Consider the following 23,145-nt stretch of genomic DNA (forward strand, 5'->3'; position numbering starts at 1 on the left):
TAAATGATAACTGAGTACATGTATATAAATGATAACTGAGTACATGTATATAAATGATAACTGAGTACATGTATATAAATGATAACTGAGTACATGTATATAAATGATAACTGAGTACATGTATATAAATGATAACTGAGTACATGTATATAAATGATAACTGAGTACATGTATATAAATGATAACTGAGTACATGTATATAAATGATAACTGAGTACATGTATATAAATGATAACTGAGTACATGTATATAAATGATAACTGAGTACATGTATATAAATGATAACTGAGTACATGTATATAAATGATAACTGAGTACATGTATATAAATGATAACTGAGTACATGTATATAAATGATAACTGAGTACATGTATATAAATGATAACTGAGTACATGTATATAAATGATAACTGAGTACATGTATATAAATGATAACTGAGTACATGTATATAAATGATAACTGAGTACATGTATATAAATGATAACTGAGTACATGTATATAAATGATAACTGAGTACATGTATATAAATGATAACTGAGTACATGTATATAAATGATAACTGAGTACATGTATATAAATGATAACTGAGTACATGTATATAAATGATAACTGAGTACATGTATATAAATGATAACTGAGTACATGTATATAAATGATAACTGAGTACATGTATATGTACTAAATTGTGTTCATGCCTACTTGTGTGCTGGCAACACATCTACAGGGTAGAACAATAAATTTGCCACCCAAAAGAAAACAACACTACAGCTTTATTTTATAACTGTTATTGAAACAAATCAATTCAGGTTTACTTGATTATGTAGTAGAGCTGACATCTACTCAATGTAGTCACCTATAGCCTCAATTACCGCCTCGATACGGATCCAGAACTGGGAGCTTGCCCCTTTCCACAAGTGCTGTTAGGAGCTTGGCGAATACTCAGCAGATAATGGGGATCAAGCTGGCTTTGATGTTGTGGAAGGTCATGCTGGTGATGTTCTTGACGTATGACTAAACAGTAGTCCAGCGGGTTCAGGTCGGGGAGGAAGAGGGCCAGTGAGAGAAGTGTACAAAGTCGTAGCACTCCTTCTGAAGTTAAGCCTGGGTCTCTTTAGACATGAGCTGCTGCCAAGTCCTGCTGTCACGACCAGAATCAGCCTACGGGCACCTGATTGCACCAGGAGATCACCACACTCTTCAGCACATTCAGGTACACTGCTGTTGATTTTCCAGCCAACTTTGAAGATGTGAGGTGGCATGGATGTGGCCCTCACTTGAAACCATACCAAAGACCATAACCATAGCTGGAAACTTTGTTAAGTTGTGCTCTCAAGCGTTCAACTGTCTGGATTTGCATTTTGAGGGGGCTGGCAATGGTCCTGTTGTCATAACTTGGATCGGTAGAGAGCATGAAGTGTACAGTGGCGCATCTCCGACCGTTATGGAATCCATGATATGAATTTTGCAGTTAACGCGTTACTGAGCCAATGCAACTTGTTTGTGCTAGGGAACGCAAAGGAGTGAACAAAAGTTTACCGGTGACATAGATCAAGCCCAGGATTCCTGTTGACAGAGCATGCACCTGCGTTGCAACACAAGTCAGTGAGTGTATTTTAAGTGTGAGCTGGTTAACGAGAATTACAGCCCCGCCCCCACATCCTGATATAAATAGAAACACGCATGGGGATTTTTTAGTCAGTCGAGAGTTGAGTTTGAGAACAAAATATAAAAAAGTACATTTCTGTTTTTATTTTATAAACTCTCCAAAAAGGGCTGAGGTGCTGTAGATATGAACATTGATTCAAATAAGCAGACACTATCCTTCCTCCCCTTTACCCCCAGAGACGTAAGACTACCTTGCTCGTTGAACATTGTATCACTTTTAGACATGATAGAAGGCTTCTATCGTTCTGGGAATTTTTGCACAACTGATCAACTAGAAGATAGTCTGCAACAAAAAAAAAAACCAGTTTTCGTCAAACAGAAATGGAATCATGTCATCTTCTCTAGGGCAACAATTTTATCGTTCCACACTGTAATATATGAGCAAGCTTATGTACAATCCCCTGTAGTGCCTGCAACAAAGTCTACACCAGTGAAGCTCAGCACACTCTCAACATAGGAATTTATCAACATAACAAATCTATAAAGTGATGCTGAAAAACACTTTCATTTTGCACATGTTAATTTTATACCACAAATTTAATTTTCAATAAGATTTGCATACAAGATGTTTTATAGAAGCGAGCCTCGTCTCTCAGTATTCAAATCATATCATGGAACACTCTGACATTTCTTTTTCAAATTTCTGCCATCATAGCAAATGATATCTTATCTGAACATTCTATTAATTCCAAATATTCATTTTTAACATATCATCCTCACATTTCTTCTTTTGCAATATTACTCCTTTCTTAGCAGCCATCTACTTCATTACTCCTTGCTACTTAAGTTACCAACTATCTCTCCATGAAACTGCTACCATCATCCACTAGTCCACAAATTCCATGACTCTCACTCGTTTCTAAGATAACTTTTTCGTACTTCCATCCCACCTACTATACTACTAACTCTATCCTCCACATTTCTGAAATCATTACAAAATATTTCAACTAACTATTTGAAAACTAACATACCCTATCTCCTCACCCTAACACTATCTCTACTTTTATACAGAGTGTCCAAAAAGTCACTGAAGGGTTTCAAACTTAAATAAATTCTTTATTTTTGATATATTTCTGTAATTTTAATACAGTCTGACTAAGACATTGGGAAATAAAAAAATGCAAAATTCAAACAATCTTTATTTATGAAAAATAATGTCTTTTAAATGTTGCCCATTTTCAGCTTCGCATATTTGTGCTCTTTCCAAAAAATTATTCATGACAGATTGCAGAATCTCTGGATTGTGATTTCACTCCCTCATTTCGTTCCGTGAGCTGGCAGACCTTAAAACGTAAAACTCCAAACCCTGCAAGACTTCAAGGAAAACATCAGGAACGAAATAAAGGGAGTTAAATCGCAATCCAGAGATTCTGCAATCTGTCATGAATAATGTTGTAGAAAGATCACAGATATGCGAAGCTGAAAATGGGCAACATTTAAAAGACATTATTTTTCTTTAGAGAGGGAAGGATAATTTAATTTATGGCGCTACTCCCCTCTTGCCCTAGCCTCTCCAAAAAATTTATATATCTATAAAAGTAAAATTGTCTCTGTGTGTGTGTGTGTGTACATTTTTGTACCAAACTGTCAATTTTCAGTCTACAGACTCAAGATTTGACATAAGGGATATTGAGATTTGGGAAAATCTTTTTAATCAGTTTTCGGCCAGAAATTTGGCTGTCAAGGGGTCAAAGTTCAACGGTTTGACCTTTGAAAACTTTACCAAACTCCTCTGGCAATTTTGGGTCTAAACACTTGAAATTTTAGATGTAGGTTACTTGCCTTTATGACAATATTAACATTTTTAATTTTCAGAGAAAACTCTCTTAAGAGAGAAGTGACAGGTGAGACAAAACAAGACTAGAAGAGAGAAAAATTAGGAAAAGATAAAGATAGAGCTAGAGTGAGAAAAAGAAATAAAATATAGCCAAATAGCGCTGTAAAAAAATGAGGAGTTAAGGTTCAGGCAATATGCAGAAATTGGCCTTTTATTTATTAAAAAAAAAAAAAGGAAAAAAAAAGAAAGATTTCAATCAAAAAGTGGAGACTTTACATCTATGAGAGGTTCTAACAATTTAAGTGGAAATCTGATTTCTCTGAATAAAAAATAATTACTTACATTTTTCACATGTTGATTCCCCTGCGCTTTCATCAAATCAAATTCTTCATCTTTCGTCATAGTCTTTGGTGCCTTCTTCTCAGGAGTGGAACCCTGTTTTTCAGCCGTGGAACTTTGTTTCTTTTGAGATTTTTTGGATTTGTTTTTAGAGGTTTTGCTCTCATCCTCAGTGGGTTTTGTGCTGGCCGAGTCGTGCACTGAGGTAGTTTCTGCCCTTGCAGGTTTTTCAATCACAGGGATGTCAGATGATTGGATGATAGGCATAGGGGGAAGTTTCTCCCTCCAGGAATAACCCTGCAATTGGATGAGAATCTTGCTACATCGTGATGAGCCCTGTTGGGCGACCTCCACGCTTGAATCGACAGCCAAGACGTTTTTATAATCAATATAAGCTAATCCGTATCTGGAATAAGTATAAGAAATAAGAATATAGATATAAGGTGTCACCAATATAAAAAAAACAAAACACGAGACATGGAAATCTTACAATGGCAGAATTTCATCCACAAAAAAATTATATTTCAATTATAGTTCTATAACAATATTTGTGCCCCAGACAAAGTCAAGTGGCCTTGCTGGTATGTGACGATAATGTTAGATTGAAAAGGAAAAAAGAAACTACAAATTTATTAAATATTAAAAAGAAAGCAAACAACTATTTCCCAGGAATAAAGATATTCAAATAACAGATGTGACCTGTGACCCTGACGGAATTAATTGCCGCTGGATTTACCGAGGTTAGTGGACAGTGCGATAGATGAAACTGTCGAAAACTATTTCCTAGAATCTAGGAACACTAACATTTATCCGATTTGAGAATGATGCAAAAGAGAAAGAAAAGTTATTAATTTGGCCAGACGAAGATAATCAACAGTAACCAAGTGAACGATGAAGTTGAAAGAGATTGCCTTTTGACAACTAGACAAATCACACACACTCTCAAGATTTCCGAATTGAGTATAGAAAAGGAATTGCATTAATATCCACTTTAAATAAATAAACAAACTGTTTGACAAATAATACTAATGGTGCAGTTAGTTAGCATTGTTTAAATGGCATAAAATCAGGGGAAATAACTCAACCAATCCAAATCATCCTCACTGAACTGGAAAAAAAAAAAAAGAGCAAGGTTTTTGCTTCTGTGTTTTGATTTTTTTTTCATCTGTCTTCTTTTGCTGAGAAACTGCCATTTTTTTTATTATTGTTTTTTCATCCCAAACAAGACACAGTGCCACTTGAAATGGAATTGCATGAATATATACTTTAAATAAACAAACTGTTTTACAAATACTAATGGTGCAATTAATTTGTTTAAATGGCATAAAAATTAGGAGAAATAATTAAATTTTACTAATTTTTCATGTAACAATGACGCAGTTAATTCTTCTATTTAATACTCCTACCTTCTACATAGCAAAACCACAGCCAAGCAAATGGGCTTAACCGACAGGGAAACATGACCCTGTTGACAGTAACCAAGTGAAAGCCATAATTAAACAAGATTGTCGTTTGACAACCAAATAAATTGTAGATATTTAAGATTTCCAAATTGAGCACAGAAAATAAATTGCATTAAATCAATTTCTAAACTTGATATTAGGATTCCTTCTTCCTTAAAAAAAAAATTTTTGGCCAACCAATATTTGCCCATTGCAGGCCTGCCTGCCATCTATAGTATGCACCTTTGCACCCCAATAAACATGCAGTTTTGTACATGTTTACACTAGTCTCTTAAATATTTTTGATAAAATATTTTTTGGTAGAGAGAGATGATGTAGGGACTATCCAAGATGTTGAACCTTAATTTCATACTTCTCTTCCGTTACAATTTGTTCTCAGTCCTGAATATCACATTAAAATACAAGGTGCCTTAAATAAGTTTCCAGACCTTTTCCGTATAAGCATTTTTATCGATAGTACACACATAAAACTCTAGTCTCCTTTGAAGTAATCTCCTCCAGCTGCAAGGCACTTGTACCTTTCCAACAACTTCTGGAAGGCCCCGGGGAAATCCTCTTGTGTGAGCATGTCAATGACTCTCGTCGATGCCTCTCTATCTCCTCAATTGTCTCATAACAGCCTTCAAGGTTTATCTTGAGCTTAGGGAATAACAAAAGTCACAGGAAGCAAGGTCTGGACTATAGGGAGGGCGAGGAACTGTCTTGATGTTCATCTTGATCAAATAGTTTGATCTTTTCTGAGCACCCTTGGGACAAACTTCATGCAAATCTTCTGCATCTTCAGTTCTTTGCGAATAATTGTGTGTACAGTTCCCACACTGACATCAAACTGTGCATTTATTGTCTCTATAGGCAATCACAGTCCTTAGCCATTTGGCAAATGAACTCTGATGTTCTGACTTCCTTACTCTTCCCACTCCTCTCATCATCCCTCACAGACTCCTTGCCTTCCATGAAACTCTTATGCCACTCAAAAACTGATGCTTGATTCATGCAAGATGACCCAAAAGCAATCTGAAGAATTCCATACGTTTCTGTGGAATTTTTTCCAAGCTTAAAACAGAATTTTATTGCATATCATTCTTCTAAAGTGTCCTTGTGACCAGATTCACCAGCTGTGACAATCAGGTTTTAGTAGGGTGTATTCCAATTCCTGCTGTAACTGTTTATTCGAAACTGAAATCATAAAAATTGGTCAGTCATCTCATAAGAGATACAGCAATAACAAACCAAATTTTCAAGAGTCCTACAACAATTTTAAATGCCTGTACAAAAATTTTCAAGAGTCCTACAACAATTTTAAATGCCTGTACAAAAAGGTCTGGAAACTTTTGAAAGCACCTCGTAAATAAATAAATAGAAAAAATGTATCATCCAAACCTTTCTAGCATTTCGTAAGCGGAAGCACGTCGAAGAAGTGGTTTTATTGCGTGTGACACCAGATTCAGCGATGTGGTACAATCAATAATGCTGCTCTGACAGTCCCCCATTTTAAGGCAACATGCTGCACGGTTGCTATAGATCAGAGACAGATTGACAGTTTGTTCTTCCGATTCTGAAACAGAAAATAAGAGTTGTAATGAAGAACATAGAAACAAATTTTGGGGACAATATGTTTACAATTTGAACGTGGATGAATTTAGTTTTTCAAACTACAAATGTTCTTAAAGTAATAATTTTTTTAATACTCGTTTGTTTTATCTATTATTGATGGAGATTTGGTATCTGTCTGTCTGGAGCTGAAACCGTACCATTATTTCTATTACTGATGGAGATTTGATATCTGTCAGGAGCTGAAACCGTACCATTTATTTCTATTACTGATGGAGATTTGATATCTGTCTGTCTGGAGCTGAAACCGTACCATTATTTCTATTACTGATGGAGATTTGATATCTGTCTGTCTGGAGCTGAAACCGTACCATTATTTCTATTACTGATGGAGATTTGATATCTGTCTGGAGCTGAAACTGTACCATTATTTCTATTACTGATGAAGATTAGGTATCTGTCTGTCTGGAGCTGAAACCGTACCATTATTTCTATTACTGATGAAGATTTGATATCTGTCTGTCTGGAGCTGAAACCGTACCATTATTTCTATTACTGATGGAGATTAGGTATCTGTCTGTCTGGAGCTGAAACCGTACCATTATTTCTATTACTGATGGAGATTTGATATCTGTCTGTCTGGAGCTGAAACCGTACCATTATTTCTATTACTGATGAAGATTTGATATCTGTCTGTCTGGAGCTGAAACCGTACCATTATTTCTATTACTGATGGAGATTTGATATCTGTCTGTCTGGAGCTGAAACCGTACCATTATTTCTATTACTGATGAAGATTTGATATCTGTCTGTCTGGAGCTGAAACCGTACCATTATTTCTATTACTGATGGAGATTAGATATCTGTCTGTCTGGAGCTGAAACCGTACCATTATTTCTATTACTGATGGAGATTAGATATCTGTCTGTCTGGAGCTGAAACCGTACCATTATTTCTATTACTGATGGAGATTAGATATCTGTCTGTCTGGAGCTGAAACCGTACCATTATTTCTATTACTGATGGAGATTAGGTATCTGTCTGTCTGGAGCTGAAACCGTACCATTATTTCTATTACTGATGGAGATTAGGTATCAGTCTGTCTGGAGCTGAAACCATACCATTATTTCTATTACTGATGGAGATTTGATATCTGTCTGGAGCTGAAACCGTACCATTATTTCTATTACTGATGGAGATTTGATATCTGTCTGTCTGGAGCTGAAACCGTACCATTTATTTCTATTACTGATGGAGATTTGATATCTGTCTGTCTGGAGCTGAAACCGTACCATTATTTCTATTACTGATGGAGATTTGATATCTGTCTGTCTGGAGCTGAAACCGTACCATTATTTCTATTACTGATGAAGATTTGATATCTGTCTGTCTGGAGCTGAAACCGTACCATTATTTCTATTACTGATGGAGATTTGATATCTGTCTGGAGTTGAAACCGTACCATTATTTCTATTACTGATGAAGATTAGGTATCTGTCTGTCTGGAGCTGAAACCGTACCATTATTTCTATTACTGATGGAGATTTGATATCTGTCTGTCTGGAGCTGAAACCGTACCATTTATTTCTATTACTGAATAAGATTTGGTATCTGTCTGTCTGGAGCTGAAACCGTACCATTATTTCTATTACTGATGGAGATTTGATATCTGTCTGTCTGGAGCTGAAACCGTACCATTTATTTCTATTACTGATGAAGATTTGGTATCTGTCTGTCTGGAGCTGAAACCGTACCATTATTTCTATTACTGATGGAGATTTGGTATCTGTCTGTCTGGAGCTGAAACCGTACCATTATTTCTATTACTGATGGAGATTTGATATCTGTCTGTCTGGAGCTGAAACCGTACCATTATTTCTATTACTGATGAAGATTTGGTATCTGTCTGTCTGGAGCTGAAACCGTACCATTATTTCTATTACTGATGAAGATTTGATATCTGTCTGTCTGGAGCTGAAACCGTACCATTATTTCTATTACTGATGAAGATTTGATATCTGTCTGTCTGGAGCTGAAACCGTACCATTTATTTCTATTACTGATGAAGATTTGGTATCTGTCTGTCTGGAGCTGAAACCGTACCATTATTTCTATTACTGATGAAGATTTGGTATCTGTCTGTCTGGAGCTGAAACCGTACCATTATTTCTATTACTGATGGAGATTTGATATCTGTCTGTCTGGAGCTGAAACCGTACCATTTATTTCTATTACTGATGAAGATTTGGTATCTGTCTGTCTGGAGCTGAAACCGTACCATTATTTCTATTACTGATGGAGATTAGGTATCAGTCTGTCTGGAGCTGAAACCATACCATTATTTCTATTACTGATGGAGATTTGATATCTGTCTGGAGCTGAAACCGTACCATTATTTCTATTACTGATGGAGATTTGATATCTGTCTGTCTGGAGCTGAAACCGTACCATTTATTTCTATTACTGATGGAGATTTGATATCTGTCTGTCTGGAGCTGAAACCGTACCATTATTTCTATTACTGATGGAGATTTGATATCTGTCTGTCTGGAGCTGAAACCGTACCATTATTTCTATTACTGATGAAGATTTGATATCTGTCTGTCTGGAGCTGAAACCGTACCATTATTTCTATTACTGATGGAGATTTGATATCTGTCTGGAGCTGAAACCGTACCATTATTTCTATTACTGATGAAGATTAGGTATCTGTCTGTCTGGAGCTGAAACCGTACCATTATTTCTATTACTGATGGAGATTTGATATCTGTCTGTCTGGAGCTGAAACCGTACCATTTATTTCTATTACTGATGAAGATTTGGTATCTGTCTGTCTGGAGCTGAAACCGTACCATTATTTCTATTACTGATGGAGATTTGATATCTGTCTGTCTGGAGCTGAAACCGTACCATTATTTCTATTACTGATGAAGATTTGATATCTGTCTGTCTGGAGCTGAAACCGTACCATTATTTCTATTACTGATGGAGATTTGATATCTGTCTGTCTGGAGCTGAAACCGTACCATTATTTCTATTACTGATGGAGATTTGATATCTGTCTGTCTGGAGCTGAAACCGTACCATTATTTCTATTACTGATGGAGATTTGATATCTGTCTGTCTGGAGCTGAAACCGTACCATTATTTCTATTACTGATGGAGATTAGGTATCAGTCTGTCTGGAGCTGAAACCATACCATTATTTCTATTACTGATGGAGATTTGATATCTGTCTGGAGCTGAAACCGTACGATTATTTCTATTACTGATGGAGATTTGATATCTGTCTGGAGCTGAAACCGTACCATTATTTCTATTACTGATGAAGATTTGATATCTGTCTGGAGCTGAAACCGTACCATTATTTCTATTACTGATGAAGATTAGGTATCTGTCTGTCTGGAGCTGAAACCGTACCATTATTTCTATTACTGATGGAGATTTGATATCTGTCTGTCTGGAGCTGAAACCGTACCATTATTTCTATTACTGATGGAGATTTGATATCTGTCTGGAGCTGAAACCGTACCATTATTTCTATTACTGATGAAGATTAGGTATCTGTCTGTCTGGAGCTGAAACCGTACCATTATTTCTATTACTGATGGAGATTTGATATCTGTCTGTCTGGAGCTTAAACCGTACCATTATTTCTATTACTGATGGAGATTTGATATCTGTCTGTCTGGAGCTGAAACCGTACCATTTATTTCTATTACTGATGGAGATTTGATATCTGTCTGTCTGGAGCTGAAACCGTACCATTTATTTCTATTACTGATGGAGATTTGATATCTGTCTGTCTGGAGCTGAAACCGTACCATTATTTCTATTACTGATGGAGATTTGATATCTGTCTGTCTGGAGCTGAAACCGTACCATTATTTCTATTACTGATGGAGATTTGATATCTGTCTGGAGCTGAAACCGTACCATTATTTCTATTACTGATGAAGATTAGGTATCTGTCTGTCTGGAGCTGAAACCGTACCATTATTTCTATTACTGATGGAGATTTGATATCTGTCTGTCTGGAGCTGAAACCGTACCATTATTTCTATTACTGATGGAGATTTGATATCTGTCTGTCTGGAGCTGAAACCGTACCATTTATTTCTATTACTGATGGAGATTTGATATCTGTCTGTCTGGAGCTGAAACCGTACCATTTATTTCTATTACTGATGGAGATTTGATATCTGTCTGTCTGGAGCTGAAACCGTACCATTTATTTCTATTACTGATGGAGATTTGATATCTGTCTGTCTGGAGCTGAAACCGTACCATTATTTCTATTACTGATGAAGATTTGATATCTGTCTGTCTGGAGCTGAAACCGTACCATTATTTCTATTACTGATGGAGATTTGATATCTGTCTGTCTGGAGCTGAAACCGTACCATTATTTCTATTACTGATGAAGATTAGGTATCTGTCTGTCTGGAGCTGAAACCGTACCATTATTTCTATTACTGATGAAGATTTGATATCTGTCTGTCTGGAGCTGAAACCGTACCATTTATTTCTATTACTGATGAAGATTTGATATCTGTCTGTCTGGAGCTGAAACCGTACCATTATTTCTATTACTGATGAAGATTTGATATCTGTCTGTCTGGAGCTGAAACCGTACCATTTATTTCTATTACTGATGAAGATTTGGTATCTGTCTGTCTGGAGCTGAAACCGTACCATTATTTCTATTACTGATGAAGATTTGGTATCTGTCTGTCTGGAGCTGAAACCGTACCATTATTTCTATTACTGATGGAGATTTGATATCTGTCTGTCTGGAGCTGAAACCGTACCATTTATTTCTATTACTGATGAAGATTTGGTATCTGTCTGTCTGGAGCTGAAACCGTACCATTATTTCTATTACTGATGGAGATTAGGTATCAGTCTGTCTGGAGCTGAAACCATACCATTATTTCTATTACTGATGGAGATTTGATATCTGTCTGGAGCTGAAACCGTACCATTATTTCTATTACTGATTGAGATTTGATATCTGTCTGTCTGGAGCTGAAACCGTACCATTTATTTCTATTACTGATGGAGATTTGATATCTGTCTGTCTGGAGCTGAAACCGTACCATTATTTCTATTACTGATGGAGATTTGATATCTGTCTGTCTGGAGCTGAAACCGTACCATTATTTCTATTACTGATGAAGATTTGATATCTGTCTGTCTGGAGCTGAAACCGTACCATTATTTCTATTACTGATGGAGATTTGATATCTGTCTGGAGCTGAAACCGTACCATTATTTCTATTACTGATGAAGATTAGGTATCTGTCTGTCTGGAGCTGAAACCGTACCATTATTTCTATTACTGATGGAGATTTGATATCTGTCTGTCTGGAGCTGAAACCGTACCATTTATTTCTATTACTGATGAAGATTTGGTATCTGTCTGTCTGGAGCTGAAACCGTACCATTATTTCTATTACTGATGGAGATTTGATATCTGTCTGTCTGGAGCTGAAACCGTACCATTATTTCTATTACTGATGAAGATTTGATATCTTTCTGTCTGGAGCTGAAACCGTACCATTATTTCTATTACTGATGGAGATTTGATATCTGTCTGTCTGGAGCTGAAACCGTACCATTATTTCTATTACTGATGGAGATTTGATATCTGTCTGTCTGGAGCTGAAACCGTACCATTATTTCTATTACTGATGGAGATTTGATATCTGTCTGTCTGGAGCTGAAACCGTACCATTATTTCTATTACTGATGGAGATTAGGTATCAGTCTGTCTGGAGCTGAAACCATACCATTATTTCTATTACTGATGGAGATTTGATATCTGTCTGGAGCTGAAACCGTACGATTATTTCTATTACTGATGGAGATTTGATATCTGTCTGGAGCTGAAACCGTACCATTATTTCTATTACTGATGAAGATTTGATATCTGTCTGGAGCTGAAACCGTACCATTATTTCTATTACTGATGAAGATTAGGTATCTGTCTGTCTGGAGCTGAAACCGTACCATTATTTCTATTACTGATGGAGATTTGATATCTGTCTGTCTGGAGCTGAAACCGTACCATTATTTCTATTACTGATGGAGATTTGATATCTGTCTGGAGCTGAAACCGTACCATTATTTCTATTACTGATGAAGATTAGGTATCTGTCTGTCTGGAGCTGAAACCGTACCATTATTTCTATTACTGATGGAGATTTGATATCTGTCTGTCTGGAGCTGAAACCGTACCATTATTTCTATTACTGATGGAGATTTGATATCTGTCTGTCTGGAGCTGAAACCGTACCATTTATTTCTATTACTGATGGAGATTTGATATCTGTCTGTCTGGAGCTGAAACCGTACCATTTATTTCTATTACTGATGGAGATTTGATATCTGTCTGTCTGGAGCTGAAACCGTACCATTATTTCTATTACTGATGGAGATTTGATATCTGTCTGTCTGGAGCTGAAACCGTACCATTATTTCTATTACTGATGGAGATTTGATATCTGTCTGGAGCTGAAACCGTACCATTATTTCTATTACTGATGAAGATTAGGTATCTGTCTGTCTGGAGCTGAAACCGTACCATTATTTCTATTACTGATGAAGATTTGATATCTGTCTGTCTGGAGCTGAAACCGTACCATTATTTCTATTACTGATGGAGATTTGATATCTGTCTGTCTGGAGCTGAAACCGTACCATTTATTTCTATTACTGATGGAGATTTGATATCTGTCTGTCTGGAGCTGAAACCGTACCATTTATTTCTATTACTGATGGAGATTTGATATCTGTCTGTCTGGAGCTGAAACCGTACCATTTATTTCTATTACTGATGGAGATTTGATATCTGTCTGTCTGGAGCTGAAACCGTACCATTATTTCTATTACTGATGAAGATTTGATATCTGTCTGTCTGGAGCTGAAACCGTACCATTATTTCTATTACTGATGGAGATTTGATATCTGTCTGTCTGGAGCTGAAACCGTACCATTATTTCTATTACTGATGAAGATTAGGTATCTGTCTGTCTGGAGCTGAAACCGTACCATTATTTCTATTACTGATGAAGATTTGATATCTGTCTGTCTGGAGCTGAAACCGTACCATTATTTCTATTACTGATGAAGATTTGATATCTGTCTGTCTGGAGCTGAAACCGTACCATTATTTCTATTACTGATGGAGATTTGATATCTGTCTGTCTGGAGCTGAAACCGTACCATTTATTTCTATTACTGATGGAGATTTGATATCTGTCTGTCTGGAGCTGAAACCGTACCATTTATTTCTATTACTGATGGAGATTTGATATCTGTCTGTCTGGAGCTGAAACCGTACCATTTATTTCTATTACTGATGGAGATTTGATATCTGTCTGTCTGGAGCTGAAACCGTACCATTATTTCTATTACTGATGGAGATTTGATATCTGTCTGTCTGGAGCTGAAACCGTACCATTATTTCTATTACTGATGGAGATTTGATATCTGTCTGTCTGGAGCTGAAACCGTACCATTATTTCTATTACTGATGGAGATTAGGTATCAGTCTGTCTGGAGCTGAAACCATACCATTATTTCTATTACTGATGGAGATTTGATATCTGTCTGGAGCTGAAACCGTACGATTATTTCTATTACTGATGGAGATTTGATATCTGTCTGGAGCTGAAACCGTACCATTATTTCTATTACTGATGAAGATTTGATATCTGTCTGGAGCTGAAACCGTACCATTATTTCTATTACTGATGAAGATTAGGTATCTGTCTGTCTGGAGCTGAAACCGTACCATTATTTCTATTACTGATGGAGATTTGATATCTGTCTGTCTGGAGCTGAAACCGTACCATTATTTCTATTACTGATGGAGATTTGATATCTGTCTGGAGCTGAAACCGTACCATTATTTCTATTACTGATGAAGATTAGGTATCTGTCTGTCTGGAGCTGAAACCGTACCATTATTTCTATTACTGATGGAGATTTGATATCTGTCTGTCTGGAGCTGAAACCGTACCATTATTTCTATTACTGATGGAGATTTGATATCTGTCTGTCTGGAGCTGAAACCGTACCATTTATTTCTATTACTGATGGAGATTTGATATCTGTCTGTCTGGAGCTGAAACCGTACCATTTATTTCTATTACTGATGGAGATTTGATATCTGTCTGTCTGGAGCTGAAACCGTACCATTATTTCTATTACTGATGGAGATTTGATATCTGTCTGTCTGGAGCTGAAACCGTACCATTATTTCTATTACTGATGGAGATTTGATATCTGTCTGGAGCTGAAACCGTACCATTATTTCTATTACTGATGAAGATTAGGTATCTGTCTGTCTGGAGCTGAAACCGTACCATTATTTCTATTACTGATGAAGATTTGATATCTGTCTGTCTGGAGCTGAAACCGTACCATTATTTCTATTACTGATGGAGATTTGATATCTGTCTGTCTGGAGCTGAAACCGTACCATTTATTTCTATTACTGATGGAGATTTGATATCTGTCTGTCTGGAGCTGAAACCGTACCATTTATTTCTATTACTGATGGAGATTTGATATCTGTCTGTCTGGAGCTGAAACCGTACCATTTATTTCTATTACTGATGGAGATTTGATATCTGTCTGTCTGGAGCTGAAACCGTACCATTATTTCTATTACTGATGAAGATTTGATATCTGTCTGTCTGGAGCTGAAACCGTACCATTATTTCTATTACTGATGGAGATTTGATATCTGTCTGTCTGGAGCTGAAACCGTACCATTATTTCTATTACTGATGAAGATTAGGTATCTGTCTGTCTGGAGCTGAAACCGTACCATTATTTCTATTACTGATGAAGATTTGATATCTGTCTGTCTGGAGCTGAAACCGTACCATTTATTTCTATTACTGATGGAGATTTGATATCTGTCTGTCTGGAGCTGAAACCGTACCATTATTTCTATTACTGATGGAGATTTGATATCTGTCTGTCTGGAGCTGAAACCGTACCATTATTTCTATTACTGATGGAGATTTGATATCTGTCTGGAGCTGAAACCGTACCATTATTTCTATTACTGATGAAGATTAGGTATCTGTCTGTCTGGAGCTGAAACCGTACCATTATTTCTATTACTGATGGAGATTTGATATCTGTCTGTCTGGAGCTGAAACCGTACCATTATTTCTATTACTGATGGAGATTTGATATCTGTCTGTCTGGAGCTGAAACCGTACCATTTATTTCTATTACTGATGGAGATTTGATATCTATCTGTCTGGAGCTGAAACCGTACCATTTATTTCTATTACTGATGGAGATTTGATATCTGTCTGTCTGGAGCTGAAACCGTACCATTTATTTCTATTACTGATGGAGATTTGATATCTGTCTGTCTGGAGCTGAAACCGTACCATTTATTTCTATTACTGATGGAGATTTGATATCTGTCTGTCTGGAGCTGAAACCGTACCATTTATTTCTATTACTGATGGAGATTTGATATCTGTCTGTCTGGAGCTGAAACCGTACCATTATTTCTATTACTGATGGAGATTTGATATCTGTCTGTCTGGAGCTAAAACCGTACCATTATTTCTATTACTGATGGAGATTTGATATCTGTCTGTCTGGAGCTGAAACCGTACCATTTATTTCTATTACTGATGAAGATTTGGTATCTGTCTGTCTGGAGCTGAAACCGTACCATTATTTCTATTACTGATGGAGATTTGATATCTGTCTGTCTGGAGCTGAAACCGTACCATTATTTCTATTACTGATGAAGATTTGATATCTGTCTGTCTGGAGCTGAAACCGTACCATTATTTCTATTACTGATGGAGATTTGATATCTGAAACTTAAACCATACTATTACTTCTTTTATTGTACTATTGCCCTATTTTCACTGCTCTATTTAGGGAGTAGGGAATAGTGTAGTATCTGCTCTGTTGTTATGAAACTATCCACCCAGGCATTACTTTCTCACATTGGAAGTGGTAGCATAATATATGTTCATTCATCATGTCATGAATCCATCTTTCCAGGCATTGCATTCTTCCTGAGTGAGACGGGGGAGTTTCATACCTGTTCTGTTGGATTATCTTCCCAAGTATTACCATTCCCTTCTCTCTTTAAGTCTACAGAGTTAACAGTAAATTCTATTTAATGCATCAAAAGATTAACTGTCAAAAAAACTGATTAAGCTGAGTTTGCTTATTTACATTTTAAGGGTAAAACAATATTTACACCCCCCACCCATTTGGATTATTTAGAAATGTCCATCGGTTCTTTATTATGTCTCAGATTTTTTTTTTTCTTTATTCGTAAATCACTAGCAAAATCCCACACTTTCTACTGCATATGTCGCCAGATGCCGGAAAGCGTTCTGCTTTAGTAGCTTCTTTCTCTCCTGAACTTCTTGCCTTTGGAATTTCCTCCCTGTTCCCTCTTTTCCTCAACTATATAAAAATGCTGAAATTTAAATGTAATGTGAGCAAACATCTAACTGCACAACTTCTAACTTAGGATGCCCCTTATAAATCGGACCCTAATCTACAAAAGCCCCTTTCATCTCATTGGCAATGTGTCTTGTGTGAGGTTAATCTTCTGCATCTTCAGTTCTTTGCGAATAATTGTGTGTACAGTTCCCACACTGACATCAAACTGTGCATTTATTGTCTCTATAGACAATGACAGTCCTTAGCCATTTGGCAAATGAACTCTGATGTTCTGACTTCCTTACTCTTCCCACTCCTCTCATCATCCCTCACAAACTCCTTGCCTTCCATGAAACTCTTATGCCACTCAAAAACTGATGCTTGATTCATGCAAGATGACTCAAAAGCAATCTGAAGAATTCCATACGTTTCTGTGGAATTTTTTCCAAGCTTAAAACAGAATTTTATTGCACATCATTCTTCTAAAGTGTCCTTGTGACCAGATTGCATTTTTGAAATGATAAAAAATAAAATTAATAATGCTTGTTTTTACTATGCGCTGATGAAGCATAAGTTGTGCAAATTATAATTTGATGAGTGGTTATATTCTTGTATGCCAACAGCAACGGCTGGAACAATTGTACGCAAGGTGTTACCAATAAAAGAAAAACTTTCAAAAAAGAAAATGAGTAAGTGATTGTGTATGTATTCCTAATTAATGTGGTATCTTTAAAGAAAATATATATCCGGACATGTCTCTAAAATGTTGGACAACTATCCAGTTGTAAGAGACAAGTCTTCTTAGACTTCAAGGGGAAGTAACTCATACTGAATATAATTATCACTAGAACAAGTGAAGCATGCGTGGTTCCCCGTGAGTGCATAGTGAATGAGGCATAAAAAAAAATTACTAAGTTTAGCATTTGTCCCCACTCCATTTAGCCCCAAAATACCCCAGAGGGCATCAAATCCTGGTGAAAATGAAACATACGGTAAATTTGAATTTTGCACCATGCAAAAAAAAAAGAAATGACTAAATCCATCATTTGCCCCCCGCTCCCATTTAGTCCCAAAAGTCTCCATATTTAAATTTGAGTTCAGCACCATGTAAAACTGCTAAATAGACATACACCGAAAATTTTGGACAAATATGGTAAAATAGTCCCAAAAATGGAGTGTTTTTATCTATATATATAAAAGGCAAAATGTGTGTGTGTGCACACGCATGTACTTTTTGTGTATGTTCGGCAAAGGCTTTTTTTTAGGGGGGGGGAGGCGCACTCGGTCGGGTCATTCCTTAAAACTTTTTGTACACAGTTTAAATCATAATATCTATGAGTTACGAACGGAGGTCGCGTCTATCTTCAATTTGTTTGACTTTTAGGCGCTATTTTGGAGATTTTTTTTCGATCGCCACATCTTCGTTTCGCTCTTCAGTATGAAAATCCGTACCATCAGTTCCCTGGCACTCATGGCAGTGACGCCCACAAAGCAAATCGGCTTCGATCAATGTGGAAAAAACAAACAATTGCTTTTCAAATGGATACCCCCATTTTTTATCTTGGGGAAACAAACAGCCAAAGTTGGAGAAAGAAAAACTGCCTCGCAGCAAAACTTAACTGTTTGACCTCATTATCATTAAATTCGCGCACCTGTCAATTTCACTTTATAAGCCTTAAATTAACACACTTTTCACTTCCACTTCTCTCATGGCCGAGTGGGTTAGATGTCACGTATTTCCCCTTTCTTTTCCACCTTCGCGTCAAGGCTTCAGGTTCGAGCCAACCTTCTTACCAAAATGTTTTTTTTTTCTTTTACTCCTCCAAACACCTGGTCAACATTTTTTTATTTTTACCCCCCCCTCCCACCTACAAACACCCGGGCACCTCCGTTAGTTAGCTCTAAAAGAGACCCTGGGGCACACCCGTGAAGTATAGACAAATAAAATGATATAGAAATCAGTTACAACTTTTCAGAAACTTTTATAAAAATCCAAGGCATCAATTTTTTTAATAAGCATAAAAGTGTCAATTTTAGCCATTTTAACCCGAAAGGCACCCCTAGGGGGGCAACCTGAGTTTTTTCTGGAAAATCCATTCTATTACTTTTTTCACTCATATCATGTTTAATGTTTGTGCAAAATTTTTTTAAATTCCAAGGCGTAGTTATTGAGAAAGTGCGGACGGACGAATGGACAAGGGTGAATTTACAGGCCCACCCCCCTCCTTTTGTCGGGAAACCAAAAAATAACAACCAAACTTGACATAGTTTTATGTATAAAATTCGAAAACTCTGATAATTTTGTTTGCTTCTTTGCACATTAGATATTTTAGGTGGTGAGAGCAACAACAGCAGCAGCAGCAGCTGTAGTGTGAGAGGAGAGTAAGAGGATGACATAAATACATTAAAAAATTAACTCAGTAAGACAAAAAAATTATGTTGAAATTTAATGATATAGGGCTTGTGTTAATACTTAATATTATTCATCTTATTTTTGATATTTTATCTCATTTATTTTTCTTGTATTTATAACTAATTCTCATTTGTTTAATTTTTTAAATTTATTTTCTGCAATCTTATTAAAATGGTTTTTGTTTAAATTTAACTACTAAAGATTACTTCTTCCCACGGTTGTCTTCAAGTTCAATGTAAACAAGTTCTTAATGAGCTGTTCCACTTAAGTTAACAAATTTACCAAATTTCCATTACTACTGATTACTATATTGTCCAATTGACTACTGTACACTCTTTAACCCTTATCCTAGAGTGGCCTCTGGGCCTTGATAAGTGGTGATGCCTATGTACAAAGAAAACAAAAAGAATCAATAGATATACTCACTGTCTTGCAACATGTCGATAGCGTCAGTGTAAAATTTGACGGCTTCAGCATACCTGCCCTTCTGAAACATATCGTTGCCAGACATCTTTACGGCTTCCACTCGAGACGGTAAAGGCCACTGAGTAAAAACTTTGCGAGGTTTTATTAAAGTCTCTTCAGTCTTTAATTTTTTATCACAGGAAACAGTAACGCTTTCTTGAGAATCTTTTTTATCTTGCTGATCTTCGGAAATTTTCAACTGAGCCGTTTGGGTAGGAGGATCTCCTGGTGGCTTCTCCTGTTTTATGTTGGATGCAGGACATTGTTCATTTAAAGAAGTATCCACTGAACTCGTGGCATCCATTTTATTCTTAATATTCTTTTTCTGTTTCGAAGCCTTCCTTGATTGTCCTTCTCCTTTGACCTTTGGTGTATCGCTAAGAGTAACCTCATCGGACTTTTCCGATGACTTTGTTTCATTTATTTCGTGTGGATGTCCATTGATTAATGGATCTGGTTGCTTTTTATCTTTCAATTTTGCTGATTCATCATTTTCATCTCCCTCAACGTCTTCGATTACAATCTTTCGACCTTTTTTCTTCTTTGGTAATGGTTCGATTTCGGACTTTGGATTCGTTGGCAACTTGCTCTCAATCTCTTGAAGTATTTGCTGCAAGAATAGGGAAATCAATCAATAAATAATTAAAAATGGAATCCCTAATCATAAAACTTATCAACCCTTTTCCTTGAGTAGCCTTTGGGTCTTGATAAATGGTGACTCATTTGTAATAAAAAAAACAAAAAAAAAAACGTATTTGTACAGTTTAATCAAGACATTAAAAAATGAAAACATTGAAAAAAAAAGTTGTATTGTATGTATCTGAAGATCTCCAAAAAAAATTTCAGTCAGTTTTTTTTTTACAGCGGAAAAACATGTTTTTATGACAGCGTATTGAAGTCAACCATCTTGGAATTTTTTTAATACGCCACGGGAAGATAACTTAATTTAAAGCGCTGACACTCCATCCCCATTTTTAATACTAACTTTTCTATCTAAAAATCAAACCTTTTGCTCGGTATCATAAAAAATTGTTTTTTTCACTGTAAAAAAACAAAACAAAAAAAACTAATTGATGAAATTAAGTGAATTTTTTTTCGGAGAACTTCATTCCATAACGGATATGTACAATATAACCTTTTATTTTTATTTCGATATTTTCATTTTTTAATGTCTTGATTAAACTGTACAAGTACCAAAAAAACTTATAATTTTAAAAGACAGGCTTAGATCGGATAATCTCTGAGGAAGATTTAATCTGGAAAGGTTTATGATTCACATTAAACAAAAAATGTGACAGTTTTTGCTCTTTCCTTTTCAATCACCATAAAATAAAGTTTTCAACAATATTGTCATGTAAATAAACATTTACAGCATTTCTTTTCACGGAAGTTGAAATTTGCGCCACCTTTTAACTACGATGTTTTCTCTCAGTTGCTAAACATTCGACTTTGTGAGACCACAATTCATCCTTATGATTTAATTTTTAAATTGTATGTCTTTTATCATTTCACATCACATAGTCTTGTGCCCAGATCGACACTTATATCTCTAGCATTTCATGTACGGCCAGACACAACTAGACCCCCTCCCCCCCTAAACGCAACAAGACAGTTTTTTTCTTTATTGACTGTTAAAATATCATATTTAACCATATTTTACAACTGGGCAAGTTGCGATCAATTGGTTCCTTTAAAGAAAGAAACATTTGAATACAATCTCTACAGATTAGTTAAGGAAACAAAACAATATTGTGCAATTTGTTATATTCAAATCAAAACAAGCATTGATTTAAAAACCATTAACAAACAGTTAATTAATAAAATGTCCTTTTTCAAAACTAATATGCAAATTAGTCAACCTTATGACTGATATCACATATACATAAACATTACATAAATTTTGACTTTATTGTTCATGGGAGAAATCGGCCCAACTTTTGTATTTATTTATTTAGATCTTGATTTATAACAAAAGATTTGGTTTCTAACCTTAGCTCGTTGATTTTCCGGCTCCAACACAAGGACTTGTTTCAGATCACACAGTGCTTTGTTATGCTCTGCTTTCTCTTTATAAGCCGTTGCTCGACGAAGAAGAGCTAAGAAGAAAAAGAAAAACAATAACAAAAAAAATTAAAGAAATAAATTCCTTAGCACAACAAAGAATTTTGTGACCAGTGTCACCTTTAATATCATGTTTCCATTTAAAATAATAATTAAGAAGAATATTTATTGAATACAAATTGAAATGCGTATTTATTTTTTGCGAACTGTTATCCTCATCTTCATAGTTGTTGTTTCAACATGTTTCAGCCAACTTTTGTGTTTATATTCGCCCTCTACAGCCCCTACAAATCCTAAAACTCCTCCACAAAAAATACATGATTAAACCCAGAACTCCAACTTCCAATGTAGACCCCCCCCCCTCTACTACCATGTCTCTTCCTCCAACATCAGGGGTCTACGTTCAAACGTTCCAGAGGTTTAAATCCAATTACAGGAGACTAAATCAGACCTATTATTCCTAAGCGAAACAGGCATTGGACCGACTATTTTCCTAGAGGAGTTCGTAATTAAAGGATACTAACTTAACATCCAAATCTGACCGTCAAGATCACCATGGGCATGGAATATGTGCCTACATTAAAGATGGCTTTCCATGTGGTAGAGATATCTCCAGAGAAGACCCTAATTTACCCTAAATGCGCTACCGGTTTTACTTGCTCGCACTACTGCATTTATATCTACCCTCTATCGCCCCCACAACAGCGGAGTTACTATCTTTAAAAACATATTTAAGAAAATTGACCACATCCTATCTGCTCGTCCTTCAGCTAACATTCACGTCTGTGGAAACTTCAATGTTCAGAATGTGGAATGGTTAGCCCACTCAAACAAACCATGATGGGGGGGAGGTTCTCTCATGATTTCTCCATTGCTTATGACCCAACTCAGATTGTTCACAAACCCACTCATGTGCCCAACACTGATGGCCAGTATGCAAATCTCCTAGACCTTTTTCTCACAA

At 36.2% G+C, this 23,145-nt stretch overlaps 1 protein-coding gene across 7 annotated transcripts in view; it reads right to left on the reverse strand.

The window, feature by feature from the left end:
* Window positions 1-23,145, reverse strand: part of LOC145263835 (sperm-associated antigen 1-like) — a 135,668-nt gene that overhangs the window by 20,425 nt on the left and 92,098 nt on the right. For all 7 annotated transcript variants that reach the window (XM_080120908.1, XM_080120907.1, XM_080120904.1 and 4 more), the window contains 4 exons: window positions 22,110-22,216; window positions 20,082-20,730; window positions 6,626-6,800; window positions 3,786-4,188 (listed from right to left, as the gene is read on the reverse strand). In XM_080120908.1, coding sequence (XP_079977034.1) covers window positions 3,786-4,188; window positions 6,626-6,800; window positions 20,082-20,730; window positions 22,110-22,216 — 1,334 coding nt within the window. The remainder of the gene's footprint in view (window positions 1-3,785; window positions 4,189-6,625; window positions 6,801-20,081; window positions 20,731-22,109; window positions 22,217-23,145) is intronic.

This window comes from Euprymna scolopes, chromosome 39 (genome assembly GCF_053919585.1).
Source record: "Euprymna scolopes isolate OS-2025 chromosome 39, ASM5391958v1, whole genome shotgun sequence".
NCBI classification, from domain to species: Eukaryota; Metazoa; Mollusca; class Cephalopoda; order Sepiida; family Sepiolidae; genus Euprymna; species Euprymna scolopes.